General features: G+C 41.7%; 2 protein-coding genes across 5 annotated transcripts in view; one reads left to right on the top strand and one right to left on the bottom strand.

The window, feature by feature from the left end:
* The window catches only part of LOC127453075 (intermembrane lipid transfer protein VPS13B-like), a 194,830-nt gene extending 190,808 nt beyond the window's left edge, over positions 1-4,022 (top strand). For all 4 annotated transcript variants that reach the window (XM_051719104.1, XM_051719103.1, XM_051719102.1 and 1 more), the window contains exons 58-62: positions 69-239; positions 1,249-1,425; positions 1,502-1,604; positions 1,832-2,081; positions 2,980-4,022. In XM_051719104.1, the coding sequence (XP_051575064.1) occupies positions 69-239; positions 1,249-1,425; positions 1,502-1,604; positions 1,832-2,081; positions 2,980-3,228 (950 nt within the window). In that variant the 3' untranslated portion in view covers positions 3,229-4,022. The remainder of the gene's footprint in view (positions 1-68; positions 240-1,248; positions 1,426-1,501; positions 1,605-1,831; positions 2,082-2,979) is intronic.
* Positions 4,023-4,044: 22 nt separating this feature from the next.
* LOC127453356 (regulator of G-protein signaling 22) overlaps positions 4,045-26,764 on the bottom strand; it is a 58,815-nt gene continuing 36,095 nt past the window's right edge. The window contains exons 19-23 of the mRNA XM_051719687.1: positions 20,272-20,430; positions 19,968-20,147; positions 15,559-15,714; positions 11,819-11,899; positions 4,045-4,220 (exon numbers count right to left, since the gene is read on the bottom strand). Of these exons, the coding sequence (XP_051575647.1) occupies positions 4,056-4,220; positions 11,819-11,899; positions 15,559-15,714; positions 19,968-20,147; positions 20,272-20,430 (741 nt within the window). The 3' untranslated portion in view covers positions 4,045-4,055. The remainder of the gene's footprint in view (positions 4,221-11,818; positions 11,900-15,558; positions 15,715-19,967; positions 20,148-20,271; positions 20,431-26,764) is intronic.

The following is a 26,764-nucleotide window of genomic DNA, read 5'->3' as shown; positions in this document are numbered from 1 at the left end:
CACAACTTCATGTTAATTTGTTTATCCAGGATGTCATATATAATCTCTCTCTCTGTTTCTCTCTGCAGGGACTCTGACGTCCATCACGAATCTTGCGACGAGTCTGGCGCGTAACATGGACCGTCTGTCGCTGGATGACGAGCATTACATGAGACAGGAGGAGTGGAGGAGACAACTGCCTGAGACTGTGGGAGACGGACTGAGACAAGGACTGTCACGACTGGGCATCAGTCTACTGGGTGAGACACACACACACACACACACACACACACACACACACACACACACACACACACACACACACACACACACATACATACAGTTGTGCTCAAAAGTTTGCATATCCTGGCAGAAATTGTGAAATTTTGGCATTGATTTTGAAAATAAGACTGGTCTTTTATTTAAGGATAGTGATCATATGAAGCCATTTATTATCACATAGATGTTTGGCTCCTTTTTAAATCATAATGATAACAGAAATCACCCAAATGGCCCTGATCAAAAGTTTACACACCCTTGAATGTTTGGCCTTGTTACAGATACACAAGGTGACACACACACTCATACAGTTGTGCTCAAAAGTTTACATACCCTTGAATGTTTGGCCTTGTTACAGACACACAAGGTGACACACACAGGTTTAAATGGCAATTAAAGGTTAATTTCCCACACCTGTGGCTTTTTAAATTGCAATTAGTGTCTGTGTATAAATAGTCAATGAGTTTGTTAGCTCTCACGTGGATGCACTGAGCAGGCTAGATACTGAGCCATGGGGAGCAGAAAAGAACTGTCAAAAGACCTGCGTAACAAGGTAATGGAACTTTATATAGATGGAAAAGGATATAAAAAGATATCCAAAGCCTTGAAAATGCCAGTCAGTACTGTTCAATCACTTATTAAGAAGTGGAAAATTCAGGGATCTCTTGATACCAAGCCAAGGTCAGGTAGACCAAGAAAGATTTCAGCCACAACTGCCAGAAGAATTGTTCAGGATACAAAGAAAAACCCACAGGTAACCTCAGGAGAAATACAGGCTGCTCTGGAAAAAGACGGTGTGGTTGTTTCAAGGAGCACGATACGACGATACTTGAAATAAAAGAAATGTGTTTTGCTCACTCATGTTTTCTTTAAAAAATGGTACATATATTACCAATTCTTCAAGGGTATGCAAACTTTTGAGCACAACTGTATATATAAACACACAAATCCTCTCTCTAACACTGTGTGTGTGTGTGTGTGTGTGTATAGGAGCGATCGCAGGTATCGTTGATCAGCCGATGCAGACATTCACACGGACCGGCGAGCAGCCGAACTCAGCGAGCAGCACGGCTCGTGGCGTCATCTCTGGTGTGGGGAAAGGGATTGTGGGAGTTTTCACCAAACCAATCGGAGGAGCCGCTGAGCTCGTGTCACAGACGGGATACGGTACGACAGCTTAGTCACATGACAAGAGTGTGTGTTTTTATGCCAGTATGTGTAACTGTGTGTGTGTGTGTTTCAGGGCTCCTTCACGGCGCTGGACTCTGGCAGCTTCCCAAACAACTTCATCCGCCAACAGATCAGAGATCAGCTGATGCTTCTAACAGCCACGTCAAATACATCTGGTGAACCCACACATACTAAAATCACTCCTCAAAATCTGCATGCAATCAAATTTGGCTGTTTACTTGTTGCGCACAATTCATCCTAACCTTTCTTAAGAAACATGCACTGCCTGGGAAAAGACTTTTGTGTGGGTTATTTGTGAATGCTAACTGATAGTCAAACAGTTATTGTAGTTTGAGGCCATTTGTTTCCTTGCTAATCGTCACGTTATCTGTGTGTGTTGCAGGAAGATGCTTCAGTCTCTGGGTCGAGCGGAGCTTCATATGGCTCTAGATGTGTGTATGGTGAGCGGGTCGGGTCAGGAACACACCGGCTGTCTGCTGCTCAGTTCAGAGGTTCTGTTCGTCGTCAGTGTGTGTGAAGACGCGCAGCAGCAGGCGTTTCCCATCACTGAGATCCAGTGTGAACACGACACACACACACCAGGACGCATCACACTCACACTGCAGCAATACAGAGTGACCGCAGATACTGAGGTGCGCGCACACACACACACACACACACTAGTCCTGTTTACACCTGGTATTAAGATGTTTTATGCAGTGCACTTGAAATGGGATACTCTAAAGACAGGTGTAAACAGTCATCTGTTAAAAAAGCAGCTAAGTGCCGCCTACTCACTTGACAAACTGCTGCACTACATTTTTAATAACAGTAAATGACCACTCAAAGCGCGTACATAAACATGCACAAGACGTCACAGAACAGCAGGGACACTCATACTCCACTAAAATAATAGAGTTCTGCTCTAAACGTCATGTTTGCGCTTAGATTAAATGCAAGTATAATTAAGAGAAACAGTGTGATGTTTTTTCTTTAATTTTCTGCAGTAACACATTAATGTAATGATTGATGTGTGTCAGCATGAAATCAGAGACACTCCCCTTGAAATCCAAAACAACTGATCAAAAAAAGACACTTGTATTACGAGCAGGTGTAAACAACAGACACAAACAACATTTAATACTGAAATGAGGTGATATAGACTTCTGTTGTTTTATAGTTCATTGTGATGACTACAGACTACTGCTCAAACCCCTGAACGAAAACTTGTAATATAACTTTCAGATTTCTCTCAACTACACACACAGGGTACATAAATGACACTTTAAATTGCATTATATGTAAAATATTTACTGATTTTTAAAGCATGTATTATGTCTAAGAATTTAATCTGGTGCATATGATGAGTTTGTGATTCGTAGAGTGTCAGTGTGTGTCAACTTTGAACTCAGTGGAAAATTTACCATCAAATGTTTATCTAGGAAGTGTATTTTATTGTCATAATTGTTAATATTGTTTTTTCACCAGTTTATTTTGCATGCACACACACAGTGATCCAGCTGTCTCTCTCTCTCCCTGTCTCTCTCTCAGGCCGACGGGTCTCGTGAGCGTCTGTCAGAATTGCAGTACAGTCGTCTGGTGGATTTTGTAACCGGAGCATCTCAGTATTTATCTCCGTCTCAGTCGTCTCTCCATCAGCAGCCGCCTGTCACACCCGCTGAACCGCCGCCCACCGTCTCCAAAACATACCAGTACCAAGCTGACCCGGCCTTCGCACGCGTGTTCGTCTGCAAGTTTAATATGGTGAAAAATAAAGCCCTGCGGATCGGCTTCCACTGACGGCACAGGACCAGTGTGATATTTGTGTATAATATTTTTCAAAAGAGGTAAATAATATCTGCAGATATTCATTACATAACGCAGAGCTAGTCTCTGATTGGCTGCTTTCTGTATGAATGTTTGTATGTGTAAAAGACTGCTCGTGTATGATGCTTTAAACCAAAATAAGGCCTTTCATTTTGTATTTTTATACACAAGATGATTCATTGTTTTATTTTACTCTGGTCTAATAAGAAGTGCTTAAATGAGGCTGTTAATAATGAATCTACATTTTGAAATTAAACAAGCTATAAAATACGATATATCACATTGTCACACATCAGTAGTTTGTGTGAGTTTCTTCAGTGTTTGGTCATGAAGGGACACCAGCGAGTGTTTCTGCAGCGCTGCTGCTGATCACCTGCAACAAACAGTCATTCATTCATTCATTCATTCCGACTGACCTTCATGTAAAACCATCTTATGCATGTTTGAGTTTATATTAATCTGACAGACTACATGTGCTACATCACAGCACAATTGAAGTGAACTGTAAACCCTTTTGGTTTTTAGCAATCAAGTTGTATTAAACGTTAACTTCATTTTAATTTCTTCATACATTAACACTTAAAGATGTATTAGTACACTGTTAACACTAAAGTATTTTGATAAACATCAACCAAGATTAATAAATGCTGTTAAAAATATTGTTCATTGTTAATTCATGACACAAAGCGTTTACTAATTTTAAACATTAAAGTTACAGAGAAATATGAAGCAGTTACATCGTAGAAATACACAATCTCTGATACATTCATGTATATTTAAAATCTTGTTGAACAGAAAGTTCACACACTGATTAAAGGCAGAATCTTTACACCTGAACACTCAAAACACCTGCTGCTGGATGTGTGTCTACCTGTCTCTGATGATGATGTCACTTCCTCTTGGATGTCGCTTTGGGATTTTTGTTGTTCTAATGCCGCCATGTGTTTGGAGTACGACCAGCAGATCTAATGAGACAAACAATAAATATAAAGACGATTCACCGTCAGTCTGAACTTCTGCTTTATTGAAACGAGATGTCTGGATTTGTGCTTTAGAAAATATTCAGAAATTCAGAACAAGCAGCTCAGAAATACATCTGATTTCAGGATATATACATCATTAGCCAATTTATATTCATTAATATTTTTTGCACAACAAGTCACATGATAAGATGCACGGATTGACGGTCTCGGAAGCGGAGGCAACTGAGACTTGTCCTCCGCCACCCGGATTGAGGCGAGTAACCGCACCACCACGAGGACCTGCTAAGTAGTGGGAATTGGGCATTCCAAACTGGGAGAAAATAATTTTTTTTTTTTTAAAATATTCATGTTTGCTGCCCTTCCAAACCTCTGGTTAGGGAGTTTGTTGACTCCTTTAATCTCACACAGCATGTTACTGACTCTACACATGCTCATGGTCATACTCTTGATCTTTTATCTATTGGTCTTCCCATCTACAATGTTTTAATTACAGAGTTTTGTCTGTCTGATCATAAGCCTGTTATTAATGTTACACGACCATGTCTGATTCCAAAATCACATTTCTCTTGGTCATATTCACGCTCTATAACCTCTTCTACAGCCAGACATTTCTCTGAGGTGTTCTCTGCTTCTCCTGTATTGTGCACTATGAAGCTTCATCCAAGACTAGGCACAGAGATGGTCACTCTTCTTAACAATACCTGTACTTCCATTTTAGACTCAATCAGAATGAGCTTTATTGCCAAGTGTTCTCATGTACACTAGGAATTTTTTTTGGTGATAGGATAAGCAAGTGCACACAGAACATTACAATGAGACACAGAATATAAAACAAGGTAAGAGTATAAATAGATATATACAGGTAATAGGACATAGAATGACATGTGTACATGTGCAAGTGGTAATGTATGTGCAAGGTAGGGGTATGTACAGTTATTGAATTAAATATGAGTGAATTTACATATGTATATGAGATATTTATTTACATTATTGCACTATGGGGGAGTCCTGAGGCAGTTTAATTGTTCTCTGTTGCTCCTTTTAAAACTAAAAACCTAAATTTAGGACCCAGCCTTGGTTAAACAATAACACACGTGCTCTCAGACAGGAATGTAGGAAAGCAGAGTGTAAATGGAAAAAAGACAGACTGCAAGTGTCTTATGAAATCCTTGTCTATCTGCACACCAGCACTCTGTAAAAGATGCTAAAAACAAATATCTTTCTGATATAATCTCTAAAAATCCTCAATCCAAAAATTCTGTTTAACATGATACAGTGTTCATGCTTGTCTTGATGCTACACCTGAGACTTGTGTAGCGTTTTTAGATTTCTTTATTGGTAAGTTTGATGCTTTACGATCTTGCATTAGCACTAGTAGTCATGACCCCTCTGAACCAGTCACTTGTTCTGTTTTGTTTGATCAGTTTTAACCTAAATCTCTCACTGAGTTGATAGATATAGCGGACAGATAAAGCCTACCACCCCTTCTGTTGATGTTTTTCCTGCTCGGCTCCTCAGAGAGATGCTGGACACTGTTGGTTCTAGTGTGTTGACTATTATGAATAGCTCCTTATATAATGGCATTGTTTCATCCTGCTTTAAGCAAGCAGTGATCCATCCACTTAAGAAGACAAATTTGGATCCTACCAACCTTAATCATTTCCTTTGCTAAAATCTTGGGAGTGATCTTTGACATGGCTCTAAATTTTGAAAAACAAATAAGTGCTGTGGTGAAGAGCAGCTTTTTCCAACTCCGGTTGATTGCTAAATTAAAACCATTGCTCATTTAAGGATTTGGAGATAGTTATTCATGCCTTCATCTCATCCAGACTGGACTATTGTAATGCAATGTATATGAGTCTTAGTCATTCATCTCTGTATCACTTGCACTTAGTCCAAAATGCAGTTATGTTGCTGATTGGAACAAGGAAGAGGGAAAGTATTTCACCTGTTCTAGCATCTCTTCACTGGATGATGCATCATGATGGCACCATGAATGGCCGCCTCGGTGTGGAGCGCTTCTATTGTTTTGTGGTTTTTGTTTGTTTGTCCTGTGTTTAGTAATCTTTTTTCAGTCAGTTTTACCAGAGACAAACTGCTGAACATTCGACAGCATACGCCAGTCAATATTTTCCCAGATTTTGAATATTCAGACGTTTTGTTTGACATTTTAGTCGGAGGCGCGGCTGTGTTGTTTAAACGCGCTATGAGACGCAGGTGAGGGAGACGAGCCGGTGCGCTGGTCAGGCTCCGTCGGCGCGGCTTTCGAACAATGCTGCCGAGCATTCATCTAGCAAATCTCCGCTCTCTCCTACATCTCCTCACCTGCACAAACAAGGACTTTTCAACCTCTGCTGCCTTGTGCTTCACAGAAACCTGGCCGAGTGAAGCCATTCTGGACAGTGCGTTACATCTGCCGGGCTTTCAGCTGTTCAGAGCGGATCACATCACGGAGTTAACGGGGAAAATGAGAGGCGGTGGAACATGTTTTTACATCAATGAAGGTTGGTGTACAGATATAACAACGTTAAAGAAGATGTGCTGTCCTAATTTGGAAGCGCTCTTTATTAACTGTAAGCCTTTCTACTCGCCGCGGGAGTTTTCCTCGTTTATTCTGGTGAGTGTTTATATCGCGCCAAACGCGTGTGTGAACACAGCGCTGCAACAGCTGGCTGATCAATCACAGACACGGAACAACAATACCCACACTCAGTTATTATTATTCTTGGGGATTCTCACACGTGAACTGCCCAAATACAAACAGCACATCACATGCCCAACAAGAGACAGGAATATACTGGATCACTGCTACACAACAATAAAGGATGCATATCGCTCTGTTCCTAGAGCAGCTTTGGGACTCTCTGATAACTGTCCGGTTCATCATCTTCCAACCTACAGACAGAAATTAAAATCTGCTAAGCCTGTATTAAGGACTGTAAAGAGATGGACCAACAAGCCTGCTTTGATTGCACTGATTGGAGTGTTTTTGAGGCTGCAGACACAGACCTGGACGAGCTCACAGATATTGTGACATCATATATCAGTTTCTGTGAGGATATGTGCATTCCTACTAGGACTTATTTAAAGTTCAACAATGACAAACTGTGGTTTACAGCAGAGCTCAGGCAGCTTAGTCAGCCCAAAGAGGATGCTTAAAGGGGTGGGGATAAAGTCTTGTAAAATCAGGCCAGGAACACACTGAATAAGGGAATCAGAGTGGCTAAAAGAAGATACTCTGAGAAGCTGAAAAACAAGTTTTCAGCTAATGACCCTGCATCAGTGTGGAGTGGCATGAAACAACTCACAAATTACAGGACTCCTGCCCCCAACCCTGTGGTGGACCAACAACTGGCTGATGACCTGAATGTGCTCTACTGTAGATTTGAAAGGCCCAATCTCACACCCCACACCCGCTCTGACCTTCACACAAACAGGAACACCTCCTGCAACCCCCCTCCTCACCCCTCCTGCTACTCAACCTGCACTTAAGATCTGTGAAGATGATGTGAGCCATGTCTTTCGACAGCAAAGGATAAGAAAAGCACAGGGCCCAGATGGTGTTTCACCCACTTGTCTAACATCCTGTGCTAACCAGCTGGCCCCCATCTTCACACAGATCTTCAATAGATCACTGCAGCAGTGTGAAGTCCCATGCTGCTTCAAACATTCCACTATCATCCCCATCCCAAAGAAACCAAAAATCACAGGACTTAATGACTACAGACCTGTCGCCCTGACGTCTGTGGTCATGAAGTCATTTGAGAGACTGGTGTTGGCCCACTTGAAGAACATCACTGAACCCTTTCTGGATCCCCTTCAATTTGCTTATCGAGCAAACAGGTCTGTGGATGATGCAGTCAAAATGGGACTGCATCATATCCTGCAACATCTGGACAGACCAGGGACATATGCAAGGATCCTTTTTGTGGACTTCAGTTCAGCTTTCAACACCATCATCCCAGCTATACTCCAGAATAAATTACACCAACTCTCTGTTCCCACGTCTATCTGTCAGTGGATCACCAGCTTTCTGACGGACAGGCAGCAGCTTGTGAGACGGGGAAACTCACTTCCAGCACCTGTACAATCAGCACTGGTGCCCCCCAGGGATGTGTGCTCTCCTCACTACTCTTCTCCCTCTACACCAATGACTGCATCACCAAAGACCCCTCTATCAAGCTCCTGAAGTTTGCAGATGACACCACTGTCATCGGCCTCATCTGAGATGACGATGAGTCTGCATACAGAAGGGAGGTTGAACAGCTGGCTGTCTGGTGCAGTCAAAACAACCTTGAGCTGAACACACTCAAAACGGTGGAGATGATTGTGGACTTTAGGAGGAACACCCCAACACTGACCCCCCTCACCATTCTAAACAGCACTGTGGCAGCAGTGGAGTCATTCAGGTTCCTGGGCACTACCATCTCACAGGACCTGAAGTGGGAGACCCACATTGACTCCATTGTGAAAAAGGCCCAGCAGAGGTTGTACTTCCTTCGCCAGTTGAGGAAATTCAACCTGCCACAGGCGCTGCTGATACAGTTTTACTCAGCGGTCATTGAGTCTGTCCTCTGCACTTCAATAACTGTCTGGTTTGGTTCAGCTACGAAATCAGACATCAGAAGACTACAAAGGACAGTTTGGACTGCTGAGAGGATTATCAAATCAAATCATATTTATTGTTACACAACCATATACACAAGTGCAATGGTGTGTGAAATTCTTGGGTGCAGTTCCGATCAACATAGCAGTCGTGACAGTGATGAGACATATACCAATTTACAATAACATCAATTAACACAAAACAATTTAAACATCTGTTATACACATAATTACACTCAACAATATACAAATAATAACACTGTACAGTATACAATACGCACAATATAGATACACATTATTCAATAAAAATAAAGTATATATATAGTAGTATATATAGAATGTACAGTATTGTACTGTATTGACATTCAGGCTGTCGGTTGATAGTCAGTTGTTAAGAGAGAATATAATATAATAATAATATAATTTATGACAGTTCGGTGTGAGATATAAGAGTAAGGGTAATAAAGTGCAGTGCTGATGTATTTTGATCGTGGGAGATCAAGAGTTCAGAAGTCTGATTGCTTGGGGGAAGAAGCTATCATGAAGTCGGCTGGTGCGGGTCCTGATGCTGCGATACCGCCTACCTGATGGTAGCAGTGAGAACAGCACATGGCTCGGGTGGCTGGAGTCTCTGATGATCCTCCGAGCTTTTTTCACACACCGCCTTGTATATATTTCCTGGAGGGAGGGAAGCTCACCTCCAATGATGTCTCTGGCAGTTCGCACCACCCTTTGCAGTGCTTTGCGGTTGTGGGCGGTGCTATTGCCGTACCAGGCGGAGATACAGCCAGTCAGGATGCTCTCTACAGTGCAGGTGTAGAACCGTGTGAGGATGTGGCAGTTCATTCCAAACTTCCTCAGCCGTCTCAGGAAGAAGAGGTGCTGATGAGCCTTCTTCACAACGACTTCAGTGTGGACGGACCATGTGAGTTCCACAGTGATGTGGACACCCAGGAACTTGAAGCTGCTGACTCTCTCCACTGGTGCTCCATTGATGGTGATGGGACTGTGTTCTCTGTCTTTTCTTCTGAAGTCCACCACAAGCTCCTTTGTCTTACTGACGTTGAGGGAGAGGTTGTGCTCCTGACACCAGTGTGTCAGAGTGTGCACCTCCTCTCTGTAGGCTGTTTCATCATTGTCAGTGATCAGACCTACCACCGTCGTGTCATCAGCAAACTTAATGATGGCATTGGAGCTATGTGTTGCCACACAGTCATGTGTGTACAGAGAATACAGTAGTGGGCTGAGAACACAGCCCTGCGGGGCTCCAGTGTTGAGGATCAGTGATGAGGAGATGTTGCTGCCTATTCTAACCACCTGGCGTCTGCTTGAGAGGAAGTCCAGGATCCAGCTGCACAGCGAGCTGTTTAAGCCCAGAGCCCGGAGTTTCTCATCTAGCTTGGAGGGCACTATGGTGTTGAATGCTGAGCTGTAGTCTATAAACAACATTCTCACATAAGTGTTCTTTTTTTCCAGGTGGGAGAGAGCAGTGTGTATTGTAGATGCAATGGCATCATCAGTGGAGCGGTTGTTGCGGTAAGCAAACTGCAGTGGGTCAAGAGAGAGAGGCAGCACAGAGCAGATGATTAGTCTCTCAAAGCATTTGCTGATGATGGGGGTCAGAGCAACAGGACGCCAGTCATTTAAGCAAGTGATTTTGGATTGTTTTGGTACAGGCACAATGGTGGATGTTTTAAAGCATGTGGGGACTACAGACAAGGAGAGGGAAAGGTTGAAAATGTCCGTAAAAACACCAGCCAGCTGGTTCGTGCACGCTCTGACGCGGCCCGGAATGCCATCTGGGCCCACGGCTTTGCGGATATTCACCCGTCGGAAGGATCGGGTTACATCCGCTACAGAGACGGAGAGTGAACTAACCTCTGTAGCTTCAGCCGCGAGAGCTCTCTCCGCGAGGGCGGTGTTATTTCCCTCAAAACGAGCATAAAAAGTATTTAGCTCATCCGGGAATGGGATTTAGCTTATTGGTTGCCCCCTGCCCTCCCTTCAAGAACTATACACTTCCAGAGTGAGGAAAAAGGCTGGAAAAATCACTCTGGAGCCCACTCACCCTGCCCACTACCTTTTTGAACTGTTGCCTTCTGGCCGACGCTTCAGAGCTCTGAGCACCAGAACCGTCAGGCACAGGAACAGTTTTTTCCCTCAGGCTATCCATCTCATGAACCGTTAAAATTGCCCCATTGAGCAATAACTATTTGCAATACACAGTTTAGTCTTATATTTATCCAACACATCCAACCTCTTCTGCCATTTCATTCCTCTGGGGAAAAAAAAAAAACAAAAACAAAAAAAAAACATTTGCAGTGTACATAACAGATTGTATTAGATTTGCACTACCCATGTGTATGTGTGTATGTATGTATGTGTGTGTTTGTACGTATGTGTATAATAAGTTTTTATTTTTTATTATTATCTATGTCTTGCTGCTGTTTTTGTATTGTTTTTGTATTGTACACTGGAAGCTCCTGTCACCAAGACAAATTCCTTGTATGTGTAAGCATACTTGCTTTAATTTTATAAGTACTACATTCAGGAGGCGTAGCATCCATTTTAATGGCACATACATGACAATGGATAGGATTAATGATAGTTTTGACTCCGTAAGCGCATGTCTGGTCAAACAAAGGTATTCTAGGGTGAAAGTAACTACCCGTTAATCAACCGCTGTGCTAAAACAAGATTTTTAAACTTTGCTGGTACGTGCGTCTTTTTAATGAAATAAATGTCCAATCATAAAATGCAACTCCTCCTCTGGACATTAGATCTGCTCCTACTCTTCACATTTTTAAATCACATCTGAAGACTTATCTATATTCTTTGGCTTTTGTATGAATGTATATTGTGTTGTTTATTGTATTTAATGTCAATCTTTTTTATTTCCCCTTTATTTCCCCATGTACAGCACTTTGGTATACACTTGTTTTTAAATGTGCTCTATAAATAAATTGACCTCTGACCTTATACGTGACCTCTCTCATCTCATCACAGTTCTGCTGTTGCTCCTCATCAGTAGCTGCTCGTGTCTCCTCCTCTTCCTCCTGTCAATCACATATCAAACAAACACAATCAACCGTGAGCTCGAGGAGAAACTTTATTTCCAACAGAAACCCAGTGGTGTCTTTTCATGGGTCATTTTAGAATCGTGAAATAATATTACACATAACGGCATTATTCGTTTAACACAAGTCAAAAATGCCCCAAACAGTTGACCCATTGAATTCAATGTGACAGTTTACACAAGTTTAACTTCCTGAAGTGTATAAACACTGACTCTGTAGCGCTTTTAGAACATTTCTCTGCTAGTCAGACAAATGGACAGTCGCTCTATCAGTGGCAGATGGGAGAATGTTCAGGGAAACCCATTTGAAAACACTCATTATTTTTGCAATTCTGTTTTTGGTGACTTTAGTTGTGCAGAAATTACACATTTCACCTTTAAATGTACACTACCGTTCAAAAGTTTAGGGTCACTTACTCATTCTTTATTTTTTTTAAAAAAAAATTTCCACATTTAGAATAATAGTAAAATCATCAAAACTATGGAATAACATAAATGGAACTATGGGAATTATGTTGTGACTAAACAAAATCCAAAATAAATCAAAACTGTGTTATATTTTAGCATCGTCAAAGTAGTCACCCTTTGTCTAGAATTTGCAGACATGTACTCTTGACATTTTCTCAACCAACTTCTTGAGGTATCACCCTGGGATGCTTTTTAAACAGTATAGAAGGAGTTTCCATCTACAGTGGGCAGTTATTGGCTGCTTTTCTTTATTATTTGGTCCAAGTCATCAATGTAAAAAAAAAAAAAAAAGTTTATTACATTTTAGTTTTATAATGAAATAAATTCATATGGTGACACAATTATATTTTTGTCTACAAAACTAATTTCAAACATTTAAGCATACGCCCTCAGATCAAACGATTTTTAAGATCATGAGAAACATTTCAGTCAAGTGACCCCAAACTATTGAACGGTAGTGTATATTGAATAAAACTTCAAGCAATCAACTAATGACATTTATGAATATCATGTTATTTCAATCATGTTATTTTATATGGAAGATAGTGTCTGGAGTCACTGTAGAGTGCAACAATAACAGAATCCATTATGGCAAACCACATGAATTACAGATATCCACAATTCAATTTATACTATATAAAATGCTAATTCTTCAGATTAACAATTTTTATTGATTCTCATAAATGAACACAGAAAACAGAATCAATCTTAACCCCCACTATTACCCCTCCCAATCCCCAACACCACCCTGGCCCCAACAACATCCCAGTGGTTGCACATTATATAGACGCACAGACACAAAAATAAATAAATTAAAAATAATCACCCATCCATAAATGATATATACCCTCCCTATTTCTCCACGAACCCGTTGTAATTCCCCATTCTTCTAAACGACCCCTCCTCAAAGGCCACCACCCTTTCCATCTCTGAGCACCACTCCTGAAAGGAGGGTGCTCCAGCCGACCTCCAGCCCCTTAGAATGATTTGTTTGGCGATCATGACACTGGTTAAGACCCAACTCTTTCTGTGTCCATTTTCAATGTCAATGACTGCCCCATCACCCAAAATACAGAGTCTGGGGCAAAATGATACCCGAGTGCCTAATATATCGTACAACAGACTCTTGAACCTTAAGCCAAAACTCCTGAATCTCAACCCCCCCCCAAAAAAGACATGGGTTGTGTCTCCATCTGCTGATTGGCATCGCCAGCAGGTGAGTGTGTCTTTAAGACCATGCCTATACAATCTAGAGGGGGCCCAATAGACTCTAAGTAAGATCTTGAATTGCATTAGGCGCACCCTTCCATCTCTAGATGCAGACTTAACGTTCCTCAGAATTCCAGTTCCAAGTTTAAATCTTTCTCCCATAATTTCTTGAGAGTGGTTGAGGTTCCATCCCCCAGACTCTGAATTAACAGGTAGTAATACACTGATGCCTCATGACCTTTTCCAAAAGCAGTAATCACCTCTCCCAGAGTATCTGCCGCTTTAGGGGGGTGTATGCTACTCTCAAAAACAGTACAGAGCAGGTGGCACAGCTGTAAATACCTGAAGAACTGAGATCTGGGAATCCCAAAATGTTGATCCAAATTTTCAAAAGATCTCAACACTCCACTCTCATATAGGTCACCGAGTGTAGTAACCCCCCTCACAATCCACTCTGACCAGCAGAAAGGGGACTTATTAATGCATAGTTTAGGGTTCAGCCATATGCTCAAGGCAACATTTAAATAAATGTCCGAATTAAACACTCTGGACACTTTTGTCCATACCGAATGTAAATATGAAATAACGGGGTGTGACTTAACCTCTTCGGTTAGTTTGATAGAAGGGCTTTGAAATGGCGAAATAGGGGCAAGAACTTCCTGTTCAATACAAAATCAGGGAGGGGCTCTCTCAGGTGGCAGCGCCAATGAGCCAAATGTTTGAGACCAAATGCATAATAATAAAACCAAAATCTTGGGTATTCCTAGCCCACCTTTGTCAATGGGCCTATGTAACTTACTGAAATGTAACCTGGGACACTTTCCGTTCCAAATGAAGGACTTCGCTATGCTATCAAATTGCTTGAAATAAGAGAGGGGGACATCTACAGGGAGAGACTGTAGCAGGTAGTTCAATTTTGGAATACAATTCATTTTAATAACATTAACCTTCCCAATCATAGATAAATGTAGTGAAGCCCACCTGCCCATATCGCTCAAAAACCTTTTTATTAAAGGATCAAAATTAACACTAACTAAATCAGACAAATTTGCTGGGAATAAAATCCCCAAATACTTAATTCCCTGTTTGGGCCACTGGAAGGCACCCGGCTGAAAAGCCGTTACTGGGCAGTAAGCTGTCAGAGCCAAAGCTTCGGATATAGACCAATTGACTCTCTGTATCTCAAGAACTTGGAAAAGGAATTAATAATTCTGTGGAGGCAAGGCATAGATCTACTGGGATCAGAGATGAATAATAAAATATCATCTGCGTAAAGCAAAAGCTTATGCGCCACATCGCCGTAATCGATCAATGTATTACAGCGAGATCATCTTATTCAGCAACAACTTTCATTAGCATCACAGGCATGATGGACAGTTGATGCTGGATTTCTCCCGCCGCACCATCCAAACCGAGTCCCTGGTCTGCGGGCCTGTCTGAGGTTTCAGCTTGAGCACGTAAGTGTCTTTTAATATCTCCAGAATTCTTTGCCATGTTGACTTCAAAGAACAAATATGTAGCAGGGTGTATCAGATCTCACCGGATTATAACACAAAAATAATTAAAAACTAGCAAAGTGCGCAGAGCTCGTCGTTTACACGTCCGCTCCTCGCATGGCGTTACATGACTCCTCAAATGCCAATTCTTGATATCAGCAATGGAATTATAACTAGTGAAAATGATCATTTTTAATGGTGGTTTTGTTTTGCACTAGCACTCTTACTGGCTGAAACTCTAATTTGGCATTTCATCAACGTGCTTCATTCACATTTAGAGCACTTTCACTAGTAGCAATTCTGTTCCTGATATCAAGAATCACCATTTTAATTAGTAATTAGAAAATTTAATTGCAGATATCTTTAATTCATCTTCTGCACATGATTAAAAGTCAATTTGACTTGCCAAAGTTCGTCATCTGAACATGTGACGTGCAGTGTGACATTGTGATCACATGATCTGTACCTGAGACCTGCTGTCATCCTGCTCATCTGTCTGTCTGATCGTCTGTCTCTCTCTCTGTCTGTCCTCCAGCACACGCAAAATGTGCTGCTCACCGACAGCTGCACGGAACGCCACGAAATCCGGCCAGTGTTTGAGCAGCTCATTGAACACACACACCTAACAAACACACGCAGACAGGGTTTAAATGTTGTGTTGCTATTTGTAATCTGAATCACTGAACACTGTATTTATGTGTGTGTTTGTGTGCGTGTCTGTCTGTGTGCGTGCGTGCATGTCTGTCTGTCTGTGTGTGCGTGCCTGTCTGTCCATGTGTGTGTGTGTCTGTCTGTATGTCTGTCAGTCTGTCTGCGTGTGCGTGTCTGTCAGTCTGTGCCTGCATGCGTGCCTGTCCGTGTGTGTCTGTCTGTCCGTGTGTGTCTGTCTGTCCGTCCGTCCGTGTGTCTGTCCATCCGTCCGTCCGTGTGTGTCTGTCTGTCCGTCCATGTGTGTGTGTGTGTGTGTCTGTCTGTATGTGTCAGTCTGTGCATGCATGCGTGCCTGTCCGTGTGTGTCTGTCTGTCTGTCTGTCCGTGTGTGTGTGTGTGTGTGTGTCTGTCTGTCTGTCCGTGCGTGCCTGTCTGTCCGTGCGTGCGTGCGTGCCTGTCTGTCCGTGCGTGCGTGCCTGTCTGTGCGTGTGTCTGTCTGTCTGTATGTGTTTGCGTGTTTGTGTGTGTGTGTATGTCTGTCTGTGTGTCTGTCTATGTGTATGTGAGTGTGTCTGCGTGTTTGTGTGTGTGTGTCTGTCTGTGTGTGTGTCTGTGTGTTTGTTTGTGTGCGTGCGTGTGCCTGCCTGTCTGTTTGTGTGTGTGTGCGTGTCTGTCTGTGTCTGTCATTGTGTGTGTCTGTCATTGTGTTTGTGTGTGGGGGAGCTCATATGGGGGGCATTGCATAACGTGCACTGTTTCTGACACAATTTCTTTTTTCTTATTCACATATTTCCAAATATTTTGGCTATTAAATTAACAGCCTACAAAACTAATGTACAGACACAGAGGAGGAGATGGCAGCATTTCTGCAGATTTGGAATGAGGAGCTTATGAAAAAAAACTTAGCAACTCCAAGCTAATTTAACAAAACAATGAACATTAGTCAGAGATATGAAGTGGTTAATGTTCTGTAAACTATTCTTGAATCATTAATAACGTTTTATTTAACATCAAGGCTATTTAACACATCCAGATATTATTTTTGTTAATATTATTATTAACTACATTGTAGCATTTGATCATTTTAGCACGTGAGCACGACACCAAACTGATGCGGAGCATGAGAAGCGGAGTGCCCGTCTGTGCGTGTTTATGGCACAAGCATCATCTGCACCATCTGCACAACGGACGGCACGATACAAATAATGTTCACCGAAAATTCAAACGAAGATCGCGATGGATATTTTAATTTGGAACTATATCATATTTGGAACTAGAGCTGGAGATGAGAGATGTAACAGGTGTTTAAGTGTGTCTAATCATCATGCAGCTGGTACATTACACAAAGTATTTTTGCTATTTCTGCCTTTCTTGCAAATGTGCTGCATTATGAGTAATGAGGGAGCGCCAAGATATGGAGGGCGTTAACAGCTTTGATGATTATTAACAGGAACGATATAGTTTTATCGCATCGCTCACTTACGGAGACGTGGTATAACACCATTTGCATGTCGATTTAACAGGTTTAGAAAAGTTTATACACCTGTAACATCATCAGTTCAGTATCTATGTGACAGCACTTTTTCACTTCGTACGCTCACACTTCTGAGCTGCAAGAGAGAGACAGACAGAGTGGATTTACTTGCACAGCTTCTTGAATTACAGTTTGATACAAAAACAAGTTTATTGATTTGTTCATCTGTATCTATTGGTTCATCTGCAAATGCACTGTAAAATGAATAAAAGTGTGCAGGAATATCCCGCATTATGAACGTGGAAACTGCGAGAATTATTAAAATTTTGCGCAATAGCCGCAATCCCGCGCCGAATTTCAGGCTCTGCTAACTGTTTTATATTACAATATTAAAGTTGCCCTGGTTCCCCTCCTTTATAATTTCATTATAAAAAAAAAAAAAATTAAAAAAAACATTATTCTACAATCTGCTAAATTAATGCAATGAAAAGCTGCGTCAATAGCATTTTTTTTCCTCTCACTTTTGTCAAATCAAAGGTCATCAGTTGGCCCGTGGGCCCTAGTTTGGGCATCTCTGGTTTAGGGAATAGAAAATATAATTAGCCTGCTATGAAAACAATGGAAGGGTTAGAGATGTCCTTACTAATATAGTGAAAAAAACCAGGTAGTGTAGTGTAGTGTAGTGTTTTGTGTGTGTGTGTGTGTGTGTGTGTGTGTGTGTGTCTGTCTGTGTGTGTGAGAGTGTGTGTGTGTCTGTCTGTGTTTGTCTATCTGTCTGTCTGTCTGTGTGTGTGAGAGTGTGTGTGTGTGTGTCTGTCTGTGTGTGTGAGAGTGTGTGTGTGTCTGTCTGTGTGTGTGAGTGTGTGTGTGTCTGTCTGTCTGTGTGTGTGAGAGTGTGTGTGTGTCTGTCTGTGTTTGTCTATCTGTCTGTCTGTCTGTCTGTGTGTGTGAGAGTGTGTGTGTGTGTGTGTCTGTCTGTGTGTGTCTGTCTGTGTGTGTGTGAGTGTGTGTGTGTCTGTCTGTCTGTGTGTGTGAGAGTGTGTGTCTGTCTGTGTGTGTGTGTGTGTGAGTGAGAGTGTGTGTGTGTCTGTCTGTCTGTGTGTGTGTGTGAGTGAGAGTGTGTGTGTGTCTGTCTATCTGTCTGTGTGTGTGTGTCTGTCTGTGTTTGTCTATCTGTCTGTGTGTGTGTCTGTCTGTCTGTCTGTGTGTGTGAGTGTGTGTGTGTGTCTGTCTGTCTGTGTGTGTGTGTGTGTGTGTGTCTGTCTGTCTGTCTGTCTGTCTGTCTGTGTGTGTGTGAGAGTGTGTGTGTGTATGTCTGTGTGTGTGAGTGAGAGTGTGTGTGTGTATGTCTGTGTGTGTGAGTGAGAGTGTGTGTGTCTGTCTGTCTGTCTGTCTGTCTGTGTGTGTGTGTGTGTCTGTGTGTGTGAGAGTGTGTGTATGTCTGTGTGTGTGAGAGTGTGTGTATGTCTGTGTGTGTGAGAGTGTGTGTCTGTCTGTGTGTGTGAGTGAGTGTGTGTGTCTGTCTGTGTTGTCTGTCTGTCTGTGTGTGAGTGAGTGTGTGTGTGTCTGTCTGTGTTTGTCTATCTGTCTGTGTGTGAGAGTGTGTGTGTGTCTGTCTGTCTGTATGTGTGTGTGAGAGTGTGTGTGTGTGTGAGTGTGTGTGTGTGTGTGTCTGTCTGTCTGTCTGTGTGTGTGAGAGTGTGTGTCTGTCTGTGTGTGTGAGTGAGAGTGTGTGTGTGTCTGTCTATCTATCTGTCTGTGTGTGAGTGTGTGTGTGTGTCAGTCTGTGTCTGTGTGTGTCTGTGTGTGTCTGTGTCTGTCTGTGTGTGAGTGTGTGTGTCTGTCTGTGTCTGTCTATCTGTCTGTGTGTGTATGTGTGTCTGTCTGTCTGTGTGTGTGTGTGTGTGTCTGTCTGTCTGTGTGTGTGTCAGCCTGTGTCTGTCTGTCTGTGTGTGTGAGAGTGTGTGTCTGTCTGTGTGTGTGAGTGAGAGTGTGTGTGTGTCTGTCTATCTATCTGTCTGTGTGAGTGTGTGTGTGTGTCAGTCTGTGTCTGTCTGTGTGTGTGTGTGTGTCTGTCTGTGTCTGTCTGTGTGTGAGTGTGTGTGTCTGTCTGTGTCTGTCTATCTGTCTGTGTGTGTATGTGTGTCTGTCTGTCTGTGTGTGTCTGTGTGTGTGTGTGTGTGTCTGTCTGTCTGTGTGTGTGTCAGCCTGTGTCTGTCTGTCTGTCTGTCTGTGTGTGTGTGTGTGTGTGTGTGTGTGTCTGTTTGTGTCTGTCTATCTGTCTGTGTGTGTGTGTGTGTGTGTGTGTGTGTGTGTGTGTGTGTGCTGTTTGTGTCTGTCTATCTGTCTGTGTGTGTGTGTAGTGTGTGTGTGTGTGTCTGTTTGTGTCTGTCTATCTATCTGTCTGTGTGTGAGTGTGTGTGTGTGTCAGTCTGTGTCTGTCTGTGTGTGTGTGTGTCAGTCTGTGTCTGTCTGTGTGTGTGTGTGTCTGTCTGTGTCTGTCTGTGTGTGAGTGTGTGTGTCTGTCTGTGTCTGTCTATCTGTCTGTGTGTGTATGTGTGTCTGTCTGTGTGTGTCTCTGTGTGTGTGTGTGTGTGTCTGTCTGTCTGTGTGTGTGTCAGCCTGTGTCTGTCTGTCTGTCTGTCTGTCTGTCTGTCTGTGTGTGTGTGTGTGTGTGTGTGTGTCTGTTTGTGTCTGTCTATCTGTCTGTGTGTGTGTGTGTATTTCTGTGTGATGTGTCTTTGTGAGACCTGCGCCTCTCTGAAGACATACGGTCCGAGTGCTCGCCACTGGCTTGTGATTCGCTCGGCGAGGTCGGGTGGGATGTGGATCTGAAGTGCAGGGGGGAGAGACGATGTGATGAAGCAGCTGATGATGATGTTGATCTTCCTCTGAATCATCATGTCATCAGAGTGAGAGTGACACAGATCCTGACACACACAAACACACAGAAAACTGCTTTATAATATCCAATAAATATTCCAGCACACGACATAAAGGGAATCTAGAATGTTAATGATCCGAACAGACAGTGTCATGAGATGTTTGTCTCACCTTGTACCTCTGAACCTCGAGCCAGAAGAGCAGATCATTCTCCAGCAGATCATCACGAGCACACACAAACTTCTGGAATTGCAGACGGGTGACGGGGTTCAACAGAGCGCTGCGGAGAGACACACACTCCTGACACGAGCTCATCACACCAACAACAGCCTGAACACACACAAATACACACAATTACTCGATTCATTCATATCACTTTATGCCTTTTTGTTTGAATTGAACCCTCTATATCGGTGGTCCTCAGTCAAGACAGTCAATAGGAGAGCCACATTTTCCACACATCACATTGTCTCACTTATCTAGCAAATAAGCTATCTGTTCTTACACTTCATTCAGTATAAACCACTAATGCAGCCAGCACAAGGTGAAACCAGAACAGGCTTCCCTTAATACTGAGATGTGCGGAAGCCATCTGTGAATACACTTGTTTTTTCTCATTGTAAAATGTCAGTAGTGCATTCAGAATGGCCAAGGAGTAGCAGTAAACACAACATTTCTTCTCTAAATGAATCTTCTTTTGTGTAGCTAACCAAACACACATCTGGGCAACATCACTCACATCCGTGCTTTCATCCACCGCAATACTGATACACGGTGCTGAAGACAAATCTGTGATTAATGGGCCACTGATGTACTTACCAGTGTCTTCTATCCTCTTAGTTATGGTGGAATCAAGTCAAGTCATTTTTATTTGTATAGCGGTTTTCACAACACACATCGTTTCAAAGCAGCTTTACAGAAAATCATGCATTAACAGAAAATGAAACTGTACTATCTATTAAGTCGTAGTGATCATTGTGTAGTTTGATTAAATATGATTGTGAATTGTGTATATAATTAAATAATAATTGTATTTATAACCCCAGTGAGCAAGCTGAAGGCGACTGTGGTAAGGAACACAAAACTCCATAAAATGTTGATTAATGGAGAAAAATAATCTTGAGAGAAACCAGACTCACTGTGGGGGCCAGTTCCCCTCTGACTAACATCATGAATATAATGCCAATATTAGTTATATTAATATTTAAGTAATATTAATACAATTATTAAACTAAGTAAGTGTTAAGGGTCAGTGTTTTAAACAAAGATTTAGTATGAACTGTAAGATTAATGACTAATGTCTTTGAAGTTCATCCTGGATTAACTGCAGAAGTTCACACTGATGCACTGTGCTTTGTTAGTTGGCTGATGAAGGCTTTTATTGGCAATTAATTGATAGTCTCTGTATTCTATTATAAGAGTGTAGTCCATCATTAGACCAAGATGATGCAGGCAGAGATCAATGAGGTGCATCACAGTTCAACCGGCAGGTCATTTCGGTGAGGTTCGGTGAGGTCCATCCTAAGTCCAAGGTTCAGGCAGTGGCATATGAAGTATCAGATGTCTTATGGGTGGAGTTGGCATCAGTTCATCCTCTGAAGTCCATCGTAATAGACTGAAGTGATGTCTGGCTGGCACCGGCTGCATTTAGTCATCATCACTCAGACACACATAGCAGTGGAGTCCGACACCAGGCAGGAACAGAGCTGGATCTGGCCGGTTCTGGTAACATGAATCCCGAGGTTGAGACAGGGAAACAAATAGAATAATATTAGTATAGATGCCATTCAATTTATTGCAGAGTTATAGATCATGATAGATGTTTCTGGTTCTGGCAGACCTAACTAAAGCAGACTAATTGTGAGTTGAAGGATAAATTAGGTGTATGTCTGGATAAACAGATGAGTCTTTAGTCTAGACTTAAACTGAGTGAGAGTGTTTGCATCCCGAACAGTGTTAGGGAGACTATTCTATAGTTTAGGAGGCAAATAGGAAAAGGATCTACCTCCTTTTGTGGATTTTGATATTCTAGAAACTATTAACAGTCCAGAATTTTGTGATCGTAATGAACATGATGGAATATAGCGTGACAGAAGGTCACTTAAGTACTGTGGAGCTAGACCATTCAAAGCTTTGTATGTAATTAACAGAATTTTAAAATTAATACAAAATTTAACAGGTAGTTAATGTAACGATGATAAAATGGGGCTAATATGATCATATTTATTGGTTCTCGTCAGCACTCTGGGTGCTGCATTTTGAACCAATTGAAGTTTATTGATCTTGCTGGACATCCTCCCAGTAATGCGTTACAATAATCTAATCTTGAGGTCATGAACGCATTAATTCATTTTTCGGCATCAGCAACGGAGAGAATGTGTCGTAATTTAGCAATATTTCTCAGGTGGAAGAATGCAGTTCTACAAACATTGGAAATTTGATTTTCAAAGGACAGATTGGAATCAAATATAACACTTAAGTTCTTCGCTGTAGAAGACGATGTAACAGTACATCCATCGAGAGTCAAATTATATTTTAGCGGCTTATTTTTAGGTTTTTGGTCCAATAATTAGTACCTATTGTCAGAATAGAGTAGAATGACATTTCTGGCCATCCAATCTTTGATTTCATTGATACACTCTGCTAATTTGGAGAATTGTGAATTTTCATTAGGTTTAAAAGAAATATTTATGTTGTGTATTGTCGGGATAACAGTGGAAATTTATTCCACGATTCCTGATAATATCTCCCAGGGGAAGCATATACAAGGAAAAAGCAGAGGCCCTAAAACTGATCCCTGTGGCACTCCATACTTAACTTTTGTTTGATTTAACAATTCCTCGTTTACACATACAAAGTGGTAGCCATCTGATAAACAGGACCTAAACCATGCTAATGCAAGTCCACAAATGCCAACATAATTCTCCAGCTTATTCAAGAGAATATCGTCATCTATCGTGTCGAAGGGAGCACTAAGATCTAAAAGCACTAGAAGAGAAATGCAGCCGTGATCAGATGATAAGAGCAAGTCATTTGTAACTCTGATAAGTGCAGTCTCTGTACTGTGATGGGGCCTAAATCCTGACTGAAATTGTTCATATATACCATTTCTCTGTAGAAATGAACATAGTTGGGAGGACACTAACCTTTCTAGTATTTTTGGCATAAATGGTAGATTTGAAATCAGTCTGTAATTAGCCAATTCTCCAGGATCAAGCTGTGGCTTCTTAATAAGCGGTTTGATAACTGCCATTTTAAAGTTTCTTGGGACATGTCCTAAGGATAGTGAGGAGTTAATAATATTAAGAAGAGGTTCTGAGATTACAGGGAATACTTTTTTTAAGAGCTTGGTTGGTATTGGATCTAACATAAATGTTGTGTCTTTTGATGTTTTGATAAGTTTTGTTAGCTCTTCATGACCTATGACAGTGAAGGATTGAGGCGAGGTAATAATCTGAGATGTCATACATCATAATCATGAGGTAGAATTTCTATAGTATTAACTTCAACTCCATATGACAGAATTAAATCTAGCATATGATTATGGCGATGAGTTGGTCATGTCACATTTTGTCTGACTCCAAGAGAGTTGAGAATATCGATAAATGCTAATTCCAATGTGTCATTTTCATTATCTGTGTGAATGTTGACGTCACCAACAATTAAAGCTCTCTCTGAAATTTGCAAATTCACCAAGGAAATCAGAATACGGCCCGGGTGATCTATATACTGTAGCAAGGGCAAAAGATGACAGAGATTTTTTTATTTATATCTGACGGTGTCACATTAAGCTTTATTTAGTTCAAAAGACTTGAATTTATATCCTGTCCTCTGAGTAACACCAAAAACTTCACTGTAATTGTAACTCATTTTTATAGCAATAACCTAAATGATTTAGTGGGGGGGTTTATGTTTGGTAGTTCAGGGAACAGACACTGTCTCTATATGATATCTAGGTGATACAGTCTCTATGTGTTAATCTAATTTCTTACATTTATCACATTACATTATCCTTCACTGCTGATGGAAGAATCTATAGTAAACATGTGGCATGCAATGCACGAAAGGATAACATGAGCGGATGCCTTGACTTACCGCAACTGTGTTAGCTGTTGTTGTGGTGGTTCCTGATCAGCAGAGGTTTGAGATTGATGCAATAATCCATGTTAAACACAGAGGAGAAAATGAATGCACGCAGTCAAGATGCGAGATGTAGAAAGCGGAAAAAAGAAAAGAAAAAAAAACGGGTGTGCGCGGTAAAATACACGCAGTTGAAACAGTAGAAAAGTAGAAAAAAACAAAGCAGGCGGTAAAATGGCAAAGGATAAAATTATGAACGTACAAGAATAAGCAATGCTAAGCAGGCTAGCAAGCTACAAACACAGACTTGTGCAGCGTGCTGGCAGCAACCGAATCCTAACCCTAATCAGAGAGCTGTAGTCCTTTTTTGTTTCATAATCGCATCTTTATTGGTAAAATCTTCTTTCAATGTTTCTGCTGAAGCCAAAAAGCAGATTATTTTCCCATAAATATGTCTGTAAAGTCATTTTTACTGTAGATGTCTGTAATGTTTACAGTCGATTCACATGTTAAGTCGGTATAAATTGCAAAAATAAGTTTCTCTACTGCATTTACTCACCGTTGTCACACTTAACTGACCCATCGGAACATGTATTTAGCTGCGTTGATTAATTATACAGGGAATATTAAACATGAGCATATACTTTATCTGTGATTATTAGAATAAATTGACTGGATTATCTGGCAAAATACGACAGAACTGGTGACATTAGCGAGCCTGTAATCCTATATCACACTCTTGAATTAAAAATATGGACAATCCCTTCACATAATGTAATTTTGTTTCCCTTCCTATATGTTGTGAAACATGGGGCTCAAAACAATTTCCCCCATTCACTCTGCTCAAATCACAAAATCACATGCTTGTGTACCTTAAATTTTCCCCCCAATTTTTTTTTTAATAAAAAAATTTACAAAAAAATAAAAAACGCTTGTTTCTTTCTCTTTTACATGGATAAATAAACACTCAACCAAATAAAATGCTTGACATGCATCAGTCTAAATGTAACAGCCAGCGTTATCTGAAGTTGTAAAGTGTGCCATCTTGTCATTGACTAACGTCCACTTCAGACACTTGAAGAACTTAAGAAACAATGATAATTAAAGAGCTTATAGGCTGGACAGTGCAGACTCACTGGCTTTTCACCAGCATGTCAATTCGCATGGGACCCCTACCCCAGCCTCAGTAATGATGAAGCTGTGGCAATTTGATAGATGAAGTCTCTACGATCCCCCAACTGAATAAGCCCCTTTGGCGGGGTAAAAACAGGAGGAAGAGGAGGATGATAACAATGATCATCTTTTTGAGGATGATGGGGAGGAGGATGATGAGAACTCTATTCTCTCTGCTAATCCTCCATCCCGACCAGATGCATTGGATGAGTCCCCCTCCCCCGTAAATGGAGAGCTGGATCTTAATGTAATGTGCAGATGGGCGGTGCCAAAGCTCTCCATTGACTGGCTGTAACAACAGGCGGGTCAGGGTATGGAGAGAGATGTGTACGACAATAACGGCTGCCGTCCCTGCACTACCCCATTAAGCAGCTTATTCCAGCTGTGCCTGTGTGTGTTGCAGAGATGCAACGTTTTTGTGACAAACCATTTTCGAACAAGGTGGCTGTCAAAGGCTTCTCCAGGCTGGATGTCCACAATATGGAGGATTTAAAAATGTCTAGCCCCCATCTCTTTATGGAGGAGAAAGGGAAGCAAAGTGATGCAGGGCATCAGATGCCTTGTTGTGGGAAGAGATCTGTGTCATTGCGGATCTCAACCTGCACACATTGAGAGGGGTAGTCCAGACCTGCAGCCACATAATAGGTCTCGCCATGGTGAGCGAATAGGCTCTTTGGCTGGGTCTGTCTGACGTGTCTGAGAGGGAGAAGACAGACTTTCTGGGTGCCCTGTTGGAACGAAAGCCCTTTTGGGAACTACAGTGCCCACAATGCACCACTAGTGCAATTTAAGAAAGAAGGATGGTGACGTTTTCAAAACATGCCTTCCCTGGAAGTTCACTCCTCGAGCCCCTAAGCCAGCATGTTCTGGGTTCCCAACACATCTTAGAGATGGGCAGTCTGGTTTAGACCCCAAACCAGTTCTTGCACAAAGAGTTTGATGGGAGTGTTGGCAACAGTTCCCTCCGTGCTTCCCAATTTGTCTCCTCTCTCTGCCCCAATGGGGTCAGAAAAGAGAGAGGAAATCAGTTTGCGCATGTGTGTGACAAAAATAAAACACTTCTCTGTGCATCCAGGTAGTGGGACAAGGACACAGCAATGTGTGAAAATACACTTTAAAACAGACAAAATAATGTCAATTTTAGAGCTGCAATCCCTGGCTCCACCACTAGATTGTGCCGCAGCACCACCAGTATGCAAGTGTAACGTTGGGTGTCTAGGAGTGAAAGAGAGGAGACACAGGAGTAGATTCTTTCATTCCTTTAATTATAAATGCTGGAGTGGAACAAATGCTAGAGCTAACGTAACAAAATAGCAAACCAAGGAAACACTTTAACAATATAGCAATACTTCGATAACTCAACGTAACACTTCAAGGACTGACAAAAGACTGAACAAAACTAGAGGGTATT

This window comes from Myxocyprinus asiaticus, chromosome 15 (assembly GCF_019703515.2).
Source record: "Myxocyprinus asiaticus isolate MX2 ecotype Aquarium Trade chromosome 15, UBuf_Myxa_2, whole genome shotgun sequence".
In the NCBI taxonomy this organism is placed as follows: domain Eukaryota; kingdom Metazoa; phylum Chordata; class Actinopteri; order Cypriniformes; family Catostomidae; genus Myxocyprinus; species Myxocyprinus asiaticus.
Note: the sequence above shows the minus strand (reverse complement) of the source record. Positions and strands in the feature narration are given on the sequence as shown.